At 36.5% G+C, this 15,385-nt stretch overlaps 1 protein-coding gene across 3 annotated transcripts in view; it reads right to left on the reverse strand.

The window, feature by feature from the left end:
* The window catches only part of CEP162 (centrosomal protein 162), a 114,310-nt gene that overhangs the window by 62,945 nt on the left and 35,980 nt on the right, over nucleotides 1–15,385 (reverse strand). For all 3 annotated transcript variants that reach the window (XM_060616090.3, XM_060616089.3, XM_060616092.3), the window contains 4 exons: nucleotides 11,299–11,490; nucleotides 10,624–10,705; nucleotides 5,664–5,946; nucleotides 4,523–4,784 (listed from right to left, as the gene is read on the reverse strand). In XM_060616090.3, coding sequence (XP_060472073.3) covers nucleotides 4,523–4,784; nucleotides 5,664–5,946; nucleotides 10,624–10,705; nucleotides 11,299–11,490 — 819 coding nt within the window. The remainder of the gene's footprint in view (nucleotides 1–4,522; nucleotides 4,785–5,663; nucleotides 5,947–10,623; nucleotides 10,706–11,298; nucleotides 11,491–15,385) is intronic.

Consider the following 15,385-nt stretch of genomic DNA (forward strand, 5'->3'; position numbering starts at 1 on the left):
AACAGGAAAAAATACTCATAAAAATATTGTTGTCTTCATCTATCAACCTCTAAAGCATGCCCCTCGTTTCTTTTCCATCAACTGTGACATTACTTCTGTCTTCATTCTTAGTAATTTTTTTAAATTTTTTTTAAACTTTTTATTTTTTTTATTTTTATATTTTAGAGAGAGACAGAGTCCTAGTAAGGGATGCGCAGAGAGAGAGGGAGACACAGAATCCTCAGCAGGCTTCAGGCTCCGAGCTGTCGGCACAAAGCCCGACACGGGGCTCAAACTCACAAACCGTGAGATCATGACCTGAGCCGAAGTCGGACGCTCAACCGACTGAGCCACCCAGGCACCCCCATTCTTAGTAATTTCAATACACTCATAGGTGATCCTTTCAAACCCTGGCTTTTGGGTCATTATACTCCACTTCTCCACCTCAGCTACTTGCTTCCATTGGTACAGTCTAGACCTTTTCTATTATCAGTAACATAATCACTCCGGATCTCAGTCTTAGGCATTTACTCTCTATCACTCCTATCTTCCACTTCATGCCCTCTGGTATCTGGATTCCAACAATCCCTTGACCAATTACTAGATTCCATGACAGCTCCTCTACTCAAGGACTCACAGTCAGTTGATCCTACCTGTTTCATACTGTACTACACCCCTCGATTTCCTTTCTTCCTTCCTTACTCAACCTGAATTCCACATACACCATTAAGCTCCCTTCTTACTCCTCTCTCCATACACTGCACTCATTTGGCAGAAACCACTCTTCTTGATAAATCCAACTATACAACTATCCAACACCTGTAGTCATGCAGCACAATGTGGACACGCACACTCACCCACACAAACATGCTGCCTGATTCAACTTAAATGCATAATCACTAACTACAAGAGAACTCTGCTGCTGGCACTCTAGTCCTTCAGGATGGCTATTTCCCATCTTCTCTTCTCTCCTCCAACACTCCTACCCCATCCTCAATGCCAGCTAATGATATTATGTTTTATTTCTTAGAGAAAATGGAAGCAATCAGAAGAAATCATCCACATTCTTTCACCATTTCTACCTACCCACCAGTATCTGTACCTACATTTCTCTCTTCCCATCTGTTTCCACAGATAAACTGTCCATGCCTCTATCTAGAGCCAACCCTTCCAATGAACAGATTTGCTTACAGCTCCTCTACTCAAGGACATTATTGTAGCAATTCTTCCCCTCTACCATAAATTACTCAATCTTTCCAAAAAGCATAAACATACTATTAGACATACTATTATTTCAGCCACTTAAAAAAAAAAAAGCAAAACAAAAAGCTTTTCTTGACTCCACCTCCCATGCCAGCTACACGTTGTGCTCCAGGGTGGTCTATAAATTAAGTATCCAATTCCATTTCTCCTAATCCCTCCTATTCTCATTCAACTTGCATTTTACAGCCACATATCCATGGAAACTGTCCAGTTTACTGATGACCTCCTCCTTGCTAAACCCAAGGGTCGGTGCCCAGTTTCTACTTTCCTTTATCTCTCAGCAGCAACTGACAGAGAAATAAATTCTCCTTTCTTCAGTTAGCTTTCAGGATCCCACATATTCAGGTTTCCTCCAATCTCACTCTATTCTCTTTATAGGTTACTCCTTAGGCCTTGGTTTGCTTTTTTTCTCTAGCTATGCTCACTCTCTTGATAATCTTTGTCAGTCTCATGTTTTAAAAACTACCTATATTAGTTTTAATAATAACTCCCAAGTCATATCTGCTGTCCACACCTCCCTCTTACAGTCTAGACTTTTCAATCTAATTGGCTCCTTGTTGTCTCCACTTACATATAGAACGATCATTTCAAAATTATCACCTCATCAACTATACTCTTGATCTTCTTTCCACCCCCAAATCTACTCTACCAAAGCCTTCTCCATCCCAGCTGGACAGTGACTCTATTTTTCCAGCTACTCAAGCCAAAAATTTTGGCATCATTCAGAAATCCTCTTTCACAACCCCAAACCAATCTTTTAGATTTTTGGTTCTATCTTCTTTTTATTTTTTTTTTAATGTTTATTTATTTTTGAGAGACAGAACATGAGCGGAGGAGCAGAGAGAGAGGGAGACACAGAATCTGAAGCAGACTCCAGGCTCTGAGCTGTCAGCACAGAGCTCGATGTGGGGCTCGAACCCATGAGCCATGAAATCATGACCTGAGCTGAAGTCGGACGCTTAACCGACTAACCCACCCAGGTGGCCCTTTGGTTCTACCTTCTAAATACATCCTTATTCAACCACTTCTCATTACCTCCACTGCCACCACTCTGGTTTGAGCCCCATCACTTCTAGCCTAGATTCCTAAAATCACCATCTCACTGGTTTCTGTGCTTCTTTCCCATGCCCCGTATGCTATGTGAATGTATTTATATGTATATGATCTTTAACACAACTGCCAGAGAAATCTGTCTAAAGAGGTCAGATGAGGTTACTCCCATGTCAAAGCTTTTCAGCGGCTCACCTATTTACTCAGCGTAAAATCTAAGTCTTTAAAATGCCCTAGAAAAACTGATACATTCCAGCACTTTTGATTCTCTGATCTCATCTCCTACTACCCTCTTTACTCACTCTGCCCTCATGATACAAGCTTCTATGTATTCCTTAAACATGCCAGATATTCTTTTCTACTTTAAGACTTCTGCATGGTTATTTCACCTTTCTGGAATATGATTCCCCAGGTATCCACATGGCCAATACTCTTACCTCCTACAAGTCTTTGTTCAGTGGCTCCTTCTCAATGAGGCCTACTCTATCCTATTTAAAACTGCGACCTGCTGCACTCCACCACTGACACTTCCTCTACTTTTTACTTTTCCTTAGCATGTAACATCATTTACTTATTTATTATGCTTACTGTTAAATGTCTCTCCTTATCAGATGAAAGTTCTACAAAGATGGGGGAGGGGAAGTGAGGTAGCCCCTCACTGAGGTAGCCCAAGGGCCTAATAGTGCCTGGGCCAAAGTAGGTGCTCCAAAAACATTTGTTAAATGAATTAATCTGGATAAAATAAACTTCAAAAATGTTGGGGATTAATTTATCTAAAATAAATATAATAGAATAAATAATACTAAAAACAAAATTAGCATGAATACTCCTAAACATCAATGAAAAATTTTCATTCTTCTCTTGATCATACTAAAATTTGAAAAATGTCCCAAGTGTTTATTTTTTTAATATTAAGCACTAGATCCAATGAATGGTTAATTAGTGACAAGTAGATGACAACATCACAAGTTGGTGTTCCACAGGAAAATAAGAGAATACAAAAGACCTTGTAGGGAAAGGAACTGGAGGTCCACAGGTTAAGAACAGGAGGAAAGGATGCTTGCATTAATCCTACAGAATCATATTCCTGTCTGTCCAGAATAACTACTTCCTGCTGCTGTTTTCTCCTTTACTCTCACATAAATCAGCCCAGGCCTTCTTTTCCATCTGAGATGCACAGGCTGCTGCAGCAAATACAGACACACAAAGGCAGGAGAGAGTCTATTTAATGCCTTAAGAATTTAGAATACAGTCAAAGTGGTCCTGGAATTAACAGTCTTAGGGAAAAGCAAGGAAAGACATTTTAAGCTAGAAATGAATTTTCCAATGAGGACAATTCTCCTCATGACAACTATCACCATAACAATGATGAAACTGGTCACCTATTAAATTTAATCATAAAGGAAAGGATGAAATGCTTCTGGCTCCATTGCTCCCCCTTCCTCACTGGAGTTTTTTTTAATTTATTTTTTTAATGTTTATTTATTTTTGAGAGAGACAGAATGCGAGTGGGTTGGGGCAGAGAGAGAGGGAGACACAGAATCCAAAGCAGGCTCCAGGCTCTGAGCTGTCAGCACAGAGCCTGATGTGGGGGCTCGAACTCACTAGCTGTGAGATCATGACCTGGGCCAAAGTCAGACGCTCAATCGACTGAGCTACCCAGGTGCTCCCCTCACTGGAGTTTAAAGGCAGCAGAAATGTTGGTTTGATATGAACATTTCTGTTTCTTTTAATAGCTGCATAGGCTTCTAAATTGAAAATTACCCTTTCCTACTGTCAATGTAAATGAACCGCATTAGGAAATAACTAACAGAGGCACTGCAATATATAAAAATACGCATTATGTGATATATAAAACATCCTGCCTATCTCAGCCTGTATGAAACTAATATCCAAATAATCTCTATATCAACCTTCATTTGTAGCTTGCCATTTGCATTCTGAATTTGTAGGTCTTCTCTGGTAAACAACGGATATTCCAAAGTCGACCAGATGAAGTTAAGTTTGATTCTCCTATCGTCTATTCATTTCCCATACTTCACAAGTGTCATTCTGGAAAGCCAAAATCTAATGAATCTTTCAGAATGGAAATACTATCTGAATATTAATTTTTTTTATAAGAAGAAAAGTTCACAGAAGGAGAGAAATAAATAGGGAACGTAGAGAACAAGGAACATAAAATAATACACTATATGCACAGAACTATAATATGAAAAGAGCATATGATTACCTTTTTTCCTAGCTTGATTTGAAGTAGGAATGGATCTCACAGTTTTACTTTTCATAATGTCCTTTGAAGTTTTCTTTTCAAGAGTAGAAAAAGATTTGAATGGTGAACTGGGTTTGCCATAGCCTGAGCTCCTAACTGATGCATATAATCCACTCTGGGGTTTTCTTTTAAGTACAGGAGGTGCACTTCTGGCCTTCTTGTGTGGTTCATGTTTACCAGTTACAGCCCCTTCTTTGCCAGAACTGAGTTGAGATCTAAAAGTCTGCACACAAGTAGAAACTCTTTAGGATATATATTAACTTCAACTACAGCTGTGAATGGAGATTTAACAGGTGGCAAACCATAGTGATTACTAGATAATAGTTTGTAGAAGACAAACCACTACACATTAGAATTCTCAAAGTCTAACTCATCAGAATTTCAATATTTTGAAGCACATCTTCAAAGTCAGGAGTAAAACAAAGCAAAAGAATAAAACAAAATAAGCTTCCCAGAAAGCAAGACGTGTAATTACTAGAATTAAGATGGAGGAAAGCAGAGAGGAATATATTTTGAAATAACATAAAATTTTATCTTTTTTTCCTAGAATTCTCAAGATAAAAATTTATTAATACCCTGTCTTATTCCACAAAAAACTTCAGATGGTTTATGGTAAACATATAACTCAAAACCATAAAACTACAATACCAAGATCAAAGAAACTATAAATCAGAATAGATCAAGAACAGAAGAAAATGGAACAGTAAAATATAACTTTCTCAACAGCTGCTGATAGCATTTTTGTAAATGACAACTTATCTACTTTTGCAAAATACACACTACTGGATAGATTAAATAAAAAGCATTAGAATGATGAATAAACTTTATTTTCTTATGCTACTCAAATTCTACACTATGCTTACTAAAAACAAAGGAATAATGTAAATAATGGCTTCCAAAAGAAAGCGAATGCTAGATAGTGGTATTTTACAATTTGGGGATTATAGGATGTTGTAATAAATACTGCTCACAAATATCCAGGATCTATGTGGAGATTAGTATGTAATCAGACCCACCAGCTTAAGAAGTACCTACTTATCAATAGTATTTACATAACTTCATTTCTCAGTATGTCTAATCAACTTAGATTATAAACACTTACTTTATTTACTTTGTCACCCGGAGGCAATAATGGAGGACCAACAGATATTTTTTTCCTCAAAATATCAAGGTACATTTTATCTATATGTTCTTCCATAGCATTTACTCCTAGACAGCTATTTTCTCTATCTTTATTTGTTGTCTTTTGTAAAACCACATTCTCTTCATTTTTGTCAAAAAGTTGGTTTACATTTTGTGGTTCTTGAGATATAATATTTGGGTTCCTCTTAAGGGGTATAGGGCTAACACATTCAGTTTCTTTACTATCAGCCAGTTTCTTATAGCTATAAAACAAAACAGAGAATGAACCTTAGGTGACTCCTCAAATACCAGTTTTATACACACACACACACACACACACACACACACACACAAACACACACATACATATACACACACTATATATATATCACATATATACACACACAAAATATAAGATTTATATTTTAATATGTATAATGTTATTTATACTAATATTAAATACATTTGATATTTATAACTATTCAAATTATGTCCTGAATGTTAAATACATTATTTGTAATTCTGGCTGACAGAGTATGCTCACATAGTGTCATATAACTGTTTTAAATTTCAGATAATGTAATTTTAATGCAGTATAATATAAAGAATTACATGGATAACTCTGAGACCTACTTCAAAGGAAAGCCAAACAAAGCAAGACTGAGATGGTTTTAGTGTAAGAAAAAATAAAAAATGAATCTCTAAGTGACCTTTGTGTAATATATCATTTATCCATAATACCTTATAAAGTCAACATGCATTTGAGGCAGGAAAAAGATTTTACACATTTTTACAAGAAACTAAAGAAGTAACCATAATTTATGTCAGTGAGAAATAGAATATAAATATTAAAAAGCATAAATTTCATCACAGTATAGGAAAAATTTTTAAGTAAAACATGAAAATCACTAGTATTTAGAGAAAAATCATTTCTGTGGTTTAAAATAATTAAATACAATGCAACATTTCAGACCATTCAATTTTTAAAATAGAGAAAATATCCCTTAAGGACATTTTCTAAATGTGGTTAAATATCAGTATATTATAGGGGCTCCAAAAATACAGATATTGTTATTTTCAAACTACATAATCATGGTCTATTAGGTCATTTAATTTTATAATTTATAAGATAATGTCATTTATAAAATAAAGTGTAAGAGGCTACTATTTTCATATGAGATAGATTGGTTTCTCAGTAATTGTGAGAACTTTCTAAAGTAGTTGGAATCATCAGAAAATATAATAGTTCTTTCCTTCTTCATGGTAGCAGAATCTGGCTAGAAGTTATCAAAACTGTTTCCTGTTCTTCCTGCATACTAACTAAATTATGTTTCCTTGCCATCCTGCATCTAGCTGGGGCCGCTTACTAGTTCTTGCCTTTAGAACGTGAGCGCTATGGTGACAAGAACCTAAGATATGTGTCATTGGCTTAGTGGCTGGGTTTGGGGTGGCAAGGAAACTTATGCTAAAAGCTGGAGAAGTGGCAACCCATGTTTTACATTGACAAAACATTTGCCAAACTGTTACCTACAATAGTTTATAAGGCAGATCACATAGCTACTGAGTCTGGGATACTAAGAAAAATATCAGGAGAATTTCTAAGCGCTAGCTACTGTTGGCTACGTTTGACTAGATATTACAAGAAAGACATGAGCTCAGATTTAAAAAGGGCCAGTTTGTAAGAAAAAATAAAAGGGAACAGAGAGAGTCAAGAAATTAAGGGCCTCATAGATTCACTTTGTAAAGAGCATAGACTCAAAAGAGTAAGATTTGGCATTGAAAAATGAAGGATTTCATGAGATTTCTCAGTTGAAAAGAGTTACTCAGTCCTTTGACAAAGATCATATTAAAGGGGTTATCTTCACTTAAGGTTATTGTTCCCAATAACATCCAACAGCTGCGACTGAATTGACAGGAAAAAAAGGGGGGCAAAAAAAGCAAAGACTTAAAGCAGATTTAAAGCCTCTGTCTAGAAAATTAAGTGTAGTTACTGGCACAAGGGACTGACTGGAACCAAATAGATCAGACGCTCTACTAAATTTATTTTTTAAGACTTTTTTTTAATGTTTATTTTTGAGAGAGAGAGAGAGAGAGAGAGAGCGTGAGCAGGGAAGGGGTACAGAGAGGGAGGCAGAATGTGAAGTAGGCTCCAGGCTCTAAGCTGTCAGCACAGAGCCCGATTCGGGGCTCTAACTCAAACTGTGAGATCATGACCTGAGCTAAAGTCAGACACTTAACCGACTGAGCCACCCAGGCGCCCCACCCCTCACCACCTACTAAACTTTTTGAACAAACTATAATAATAAAGAAACTACAACCATACATTAAAAAAAAAAAAAAAAAAAAAAAAAAAAAAAGCCAGAGATTTGTTTGGGAGACCTAAAACCACCTGGTGGTAGGAGGTGGACTAAAAAAGGAATGCATCCTCCAAGATGGGCACAGCCTCCCTGCAAAACCGACTTCAGTTGTGGCCAAGGGTGTAAATATCCTTACAAGGCGTTTCCAGTGGACTTCAAGGTTGCATTACTGATTGCTGTATTTTCCTCATATATTTCCCTTCTGAATGGGAGTATTTGTTGCAGTTTCACCATCATATATTGGATCAAGTACAGACCTTGTGCTTTTAATTCACAGATTAGTAGACACTGAAGAGCTACATTCAAACCTGATGGAGAAGACTATGCTCCACCTGAAAATCCTGGCCTTTTAGATGGACAGGGTCCTGTATGAGACTTTGGGCTATTTGCTTTGGGGAGGGGATAGTGGGTCTTTGTATGAAGGTGAGTAAAATGGATATTTGGCTATTAAAAGGGCAGATTCTGGTAAAGACTAATTAGATGCCTATTAAACTCATTTACTGATCTTTCTGAGCACACAAGCAGATCATATTTCCCAGCCCTCTTGGACCCAATTTGCTAGATGTGCTGGTTCTTACCAGTAGAATATGAAGTGATGTAATATTTCTCTGTTGAGGCAGCTAAAAAGAATTGTGCTAAATTATCTTTTTTCTTTATCAACTGGTTGAATGAGGCCATGACAACCTTAAAACCATGTGTTAATGACAAAGTAGCCTGGGTCCCTAAATGACTATGTGGAGTAGAGTCCTACTCCAACCCCACTGACACACATGGGATTATGACACGAGCAAAAAATACGTTTTTGATGATGTTTAGCTACTAAAATTTTAAGGACTTATTTGCTATATCAGCTGAGATTATTTACAGTTTACTAAAGAGGTTTCAGATATGTGTACTAGTTTATACCACTGACATTTTGGTAATTATTGTTATGGCTTTAACGTAAGTATACTTGTTTTTAGCTTTTAAACAAACACGAAAAAAATTATATTTAGAATTTACAGTAGTAAAATGATTCCACCTATGCCAGCAAACACACAAGATGTGTAAAAAAAATCTCTTCATTAACACCAACACAGTCCCAAACAGCAGTAAGGGAGAATAGTCTGCCCTTTAAAAAATACTATCTAGTGCTGCAGATCAGTGGGAGAATACTAAGCGTTCAAGTAGATGGGTTTTAGTGTAAGCTTCATTGTGTCACTTTCAACTAGCACAAACGCAGAAACAGGATGAGAAATCACTACAAGTGGATTTACATGGTGAGGATGTAGTACAAGGAAGGGCTCAAACTGTGTCTGCTGAAAACACAAATGAACAAATAAATACAGGAATGGATGACAGGCTTTTCACAGATAGATTTCATGGAGATCAGAGATCTGACAATGTAAGTTGTTAAAACACACAAATATTTCTTGTGTTTCCTGGTTATAACCACATGATCTTTGTTTTTCTTTAAAGTTTATTTATTTTGAGAGAGAGAGGCAGAGAAAGAGAGAGAGAGAGAGACAGCACACGCATGTGATTGAGTGAGGGGCAGAGACAGAGGGAGAGAGAGAATCCCAAACAGGCTTCATGCTCTCAGTGCAGAGCCCGACTTCTCGCAAACCAGAAGATCATGACCTGAACTGAAATCAAGAGTCGGACACTTAACCAACAAAGCCACCCAGGCACCCCTACATAACCATACGATCTTGGGCAATTTAACTTCTTTAAGCCTCAGTTTCCTTATCTATGCAATGGGGATAATAATAAAATATAACTCATAGAGTTGCTGTAAGATTAGAAGAAATCTTTATAAAATGCAAAGATGTAAAGAACTTTGCACACACAGTGAGCGTGTGATAAAAATGTCAGCTGTTATCATTATTATCATCACCACCACTGCCACCACCACCATCTTCATGACCTGGTTCTTGTGAGAGCTCCACTACTAAACTGATTTACCTCAGTTCCAACACCTGAATGATGCAAATAAAGATGCCTGACCTATTTGTTATGAGGAGCACATGAAATGATGGATGTGACACTCTAGTAGATGTGACACAAATGCAAGGTTACTGTAACGTGCTACTCTGTGCTGGAGAATGACAGGAAGGTCCCACAAGCTTCCATTAAGATGTACTGGCGCTGGTGCATTTTCATGAAGCCCACTGCTCCTGTGACCAAAAATCTTACCCTGAAAAACGATGGCTGGTCTGTGACTAAGTACAAAGCTAACTGGTTTATAAATAAGCAAATCTATGACTCATACAGAATAAAATTCAAATCAACTGCCCTGAGCTATTTAAAGCTGAAAGGATTTTAGTTTTCAGTAAAAAAGCCTTCAGAATACTTGATGGCAGCAAACGTTTTTTTAGTGGCATCTATTTTTAAAGTATTTTTTAATTTTAGCACTAAAAGAATTTTGATAAACTGAGTAAGAACTACCAATAAGGAGAGCAGTGACTCAAAGGCAGACTCATATAAGCTACTCGTTAAATCATTCACTAGGAATGAGCATGCAGAACAAATGATTCTAAAAGTTTCCAGTAGCAAAATAAGCAAATAAACAATCTGTATAATCCATTTCAAAAAATCTCATACCTGACAGGTTGTAAATCAAAACCACTGACACCAAAAGAATCTATTCTGATAGGTTTCATCAACTCCTCTACCGTGGGCAGATCTAAGAGGGAAAAAAAGTTAAAATAGCAACCCCCGAAATTATGTGAATTGCTTAATTTATTGTCTAATCCCACTAAGATTACATTTTTTTCTGACCAACAGAACTAACAAAATGATATATACAGTAAACCCAGTTTCCCACTATAAACTTACTCGTACCAAGAAAATTTCCTTTGATTTTTATATTTGAAATATATATATCTATATATTTGACGTATCCATCTACATCAATATCAAATATATGCGTATGGGTATGTCCATACATGCACACACATTTGTTAAATATATTATTTAGTTGATCCCCAAATATTATTCTCTATTTAAAAAATTACTTTAGTATATGCATAAGGAAAAGCATAAAAAATGTGCAAACACTCAGGTGATTTTCTGATTTGGTCAAGGCATACTGAAAGAGGAAGTGAAATTTTATCTTGTGTTCAGCTCTAACTTTATAGTTAAACTACTGATTCCCAAATTTCATTTGAGCAAACCTTTTAAATTAAATTCAGAGATTGAGAAACAATCACTATAGCAAACTATTTAAATTATACCACAAGAGAAACTCTTCAGAGAAGGTCTCAAATTAACTTTTACCAGATTCTGTAGTAGAGATGTTTTTAGAGGACTCTTCATTTTCTTGAGGATAATCTTTCACTGAGCTCTTGGTATTTTCCAATGCATTACTCTCAATTCTTTGTTCATCTGTATCTCCCAAAGACTGGGCTACCTGACAATAAGCCTGATGTAGAGCTTCAATGTCACTATTGCTTTGTCCATAAGAAACACCTGTTGAAATAAATGTAATCTCCAGTATAATCACACAAATACGTGAGAAACATAAACCACTAATAGCATCCGTTAGTGTGTTAGGAATGGTGAACAAGGTTGTAGGACAACAGCAACATTATAAACACAAGAGTTAAATACAAACATTGGTAATACGTAGCTATAGCCTACCAGTATGAAAACGTAACGCTCAATAACTCTTTAGCAAGGTAAGATGTGTCCTGACATGGTAACTGTGAACTCTGATTCCACTGGTTACTGCCTTCTCTTCCTACTACCCTTAATCAACCCCATTACATTGGATACAACTATCCCTAAATTTCCTAACTGACAAAATTGTTCAAGAATTCTGCCTTTCCCTTACCATTACCATTCTCTCTCACTTTTGCACTCTCTCTCTGCTTCCCAGTGCCACCAAGTATCCTACAGTCTGCATTTCTTTAACTGAAATTCACTCCTCTAACTCTGCAATCCAGTATGTGTTCCAATATCCTGCTAAAGCTGTTATAATCAAAAGTAATTTTCTAATAGTCACATCTAGCCATCTTCAATTTCTCCAACCCTGTGAGATGTCAGACACTGTGCTTTCCTGGGAACTGCTTCTTTTGTATAGCCTCTTCTTCCTGTGCTTCCCAGCACTCTGATGGCTACCTCTTTGTGCTTTCTGGTAAATGGTTCATCTTAGGGTTCCATCTTTAGCCCTCTTTTTTAAACCTCTCACTTATTTTTTTTTTAGCTGGCTAATTTTATCAAGACCCTTAGCTCAACTATTACCCATATGCTTGTGACACCCAAATCTATGTCTTTTGTCCTTACCTCTTTTTTGAATATTAAACCTTCTAACAGATATTTACACTGTTCTATAAGTAAATCAAATCTAGCATATTCCCAACTGAATTAATTGTATTCCCCAACAAAACTTATTCTACTATCAGTATTTTGGGAATGGTATCACTATTCACCCAGTCATCCAAAATAGAAAACCTGATGTCATCGTTCACTCTTCCTTCCCTATTAACCTTCTCCTCCTCCTACCAATTGATAAATAAATTCTGGAGAAAAGAATTTTAAGACAATATGACAATAATGATCTAAAATTTTATAAGTATTTTTCATACTCATTTTGTACCTTTTACTACCAATGCTGTAATTTTCAAAATTAGAGAAAAGGTAAAAGAGTCATAGAAGAGTGGGGAAAAAGAAGAGAAAAAGGGTGAGTAGTCTCCTCTTCTGCTTATACTCATGATTCATCAAATAGTGCTTAAAAATAAAATAGATGTAGCTTCATCAGCAAAGGGCTGACTTCTCTGCTTTTTAACTTACAAAGAAAGGACTTTATGTAGTTATTTTATATATTATTACAAGTTAAAAGCTCCCGGGGCGCCTGGGTGGCGCAGTCAGTTAAGCGTCCGACTTCAGCCAGGTCACGATCTCGCGGTCCGTGAGTTCGAGCCCCGCGTCAGGCTCTGGGCTGATGGCTCGGAGCCTGGAGCCTGTTTCCGATTCTGTGTCTCCCTCTCTCTCTGCCCCTCCCCCGTTCATGCTCTGTCTCTCTCTGTCCCAAAAATAAATAAAAAACGTTGAAAAAAAAAAATTAAAAAAAAAAAAAAAATAAATAAAAGCTCCCTAATTTTTCTACTTTAGGAAGTTGACAAATGTCAAATCCTCTGATGCAGAGACAAGGATCTAGTCGTGAAGTAATACTGTCATCCTGGGACTGCTCCTGTCATGCAGTCATCGCACAAAAGGGTACCTGCCCATGAGACAAATGAAAATAAGCAAAAAGCTGGATCTGGCCCCCATTTTCACAGTTACCAACCTTTCTAAAACAATAAAGCACAAAGAATTTCAAAACTAATACCTTTTTAAAAAGATGGTCTTTGAGAATGTATCAACTAAACTGAGGTTTCTTAATTCTAGAAGAAAGTGGTAAAAAACAAAACAACCTTCTCATTTTTCAGTTTGTTTTTTTTTTAATTTTTTTTTTTTAACGTTTTATTTATTTTTGAGACAGAGAGAGACAGAGCATGAATGGGGGAGGGTCAGAGAGAGGGAGACACAGAATCTGAAACAGGCTCCAGGCTCTGAGCTGTCAGCACAGAGCCCGACGCAGGGCTCGAACTCACAGACCGCGAGATCATGACCTGAGCTGAAGTCGGACGCCTAACCGACTGAGCCACCCATGCGCCCCTCATTTTTCAGTTCTTAACACAAGTTCAGATGCTGATCTGAAGATTTTCAAGTGTATTTTTGAAATAGTAGGTAAACTCAATACCCCACAACTAATAAGTATTTATACTGTATGCCTTCAGGTTTTTTATTATGATTTCTACCATTAATAGAGGGTTGATATAAATAACAGTGATGAGAACCATATAGTTGCTACTGCTTGTTGAATCTTAACAATATATTAGGCACTACACATTCCCTCAGTTGACCAACACAAGGTCTCATTTTAAAGAAGAGGAAACAGGCTTAGAAGCATCAATTGTCCAGTGTCACACAGCTGATAACTGGCAAGGCTGGAAATACAAATCTAAGGCTATATGACAATAAGATCGTATATCCTCCAGTAATAACAAATTATTTCTGAGTCAAGAACATTTAAGAAATAAGACCAGAAAACTACACCTTTATAAAACTGCTTGAATCATCTTACTAGAGTTTTTACATTCAGCAATACCTTAAAAAAAATTGTTTATAACCTACAGCAGTGGTTTTCATACCATGTTTTACAAAATCATAGTTTCTCAGAGAAAATCATGGATTCTACAGATGTTTGACTGAAATTTCATTTTAAATTGTTCTTTAACACATAAAAATAGAAATTAATCTGTACATTCCAATGTGCCATTTATGGAATATTTTGAAAACCATCAGAGTGATAACTTTGGCCTCCTGCTTTGTTTTCATGTACATCTTAGAATGCGGTTCCTCTGACCATTCTGTATATATATGAATTTCCTATAACGTATCACTGATTAGAAAAGCTTTAATTCTATATTGGTCTTTTTCAAAGAATTCATGCCGGGGGCACCTGGGTGGCTCAGATGGTTAAGTGTCCGACTTTGCCTGAGGTCGTGATCTCAAGGTTCATGAGTTTGAGCCCCACATAGGGGTCTCTTGTTGTCAGCACAGAGCCTGCTTCAGATCCTCTGTCCTCTCCCTCCTTCTGCCCCTCCCTCACTCCCTCTTTCTCTCTCAAAAATAAATATTTTTTAAAAAATGTAAGAGTTAAAGAATTCATATCGACTTACTGAAAACTGCATGTAAGGTTGACTATCATAACACATATGTGACATCTACTTAAACAGTAAGACTGAAGAACATGTGCTCAGCACATGATTTCATTATGGTGAATATTCAACTGGGTAATAACAAGCAAATGAGTAACATGATTTTGTTGTAATTTTTTTACTTTCATATTTATATTTTTAAATGGAAGTGGATGAAACAAGATAGTGGTGACTTTTGGAACGGCAGTAACTACAAATAAGACCTTGAGTGGACTTTGCCCTCTGTTTTTTGATCTGGTTACTGGTTACATGGGTGTATTCATGCTATGAAAATTCATCAGGTGGCACTATTACGATACATGAACTTTTCTATGGGTATATTATACTCCAATAAAAAAGAAGAAATAAAAAATAAAATAAAGTAAAAATAAAATGCAAGCAGATGTTTAGAGTTCACTAGGGATTTATCATTTCTATTGCTCTTTTGTTCCAAGTATCTGGATTGGTTTAATTGACCATACTGGTCAACTGAGACTTTCAAAGCAAGATGATTAAAAAGTTCTCATTTGCAACATTTATGCAGTAAACCAAGATTTTTTTTTTACATTATACAACAAACATAAAATATACAAACATATCAGAAGTCTGATGATAATACA

Source organism: Panthera onca, chromosome B2 (assembly GCF_046562875.1).
Source record: "Panthera onca isolate mPanOnc1 chromosome B2, mPanOnc1 haplotype 2, whole genome shotgun sequence".
Taxonomy (NCBI): Eukaryota; Metazoa; Chordata; class Mammalia; order Carnivora; family Felidae; genus Panthera; species Panthera onca.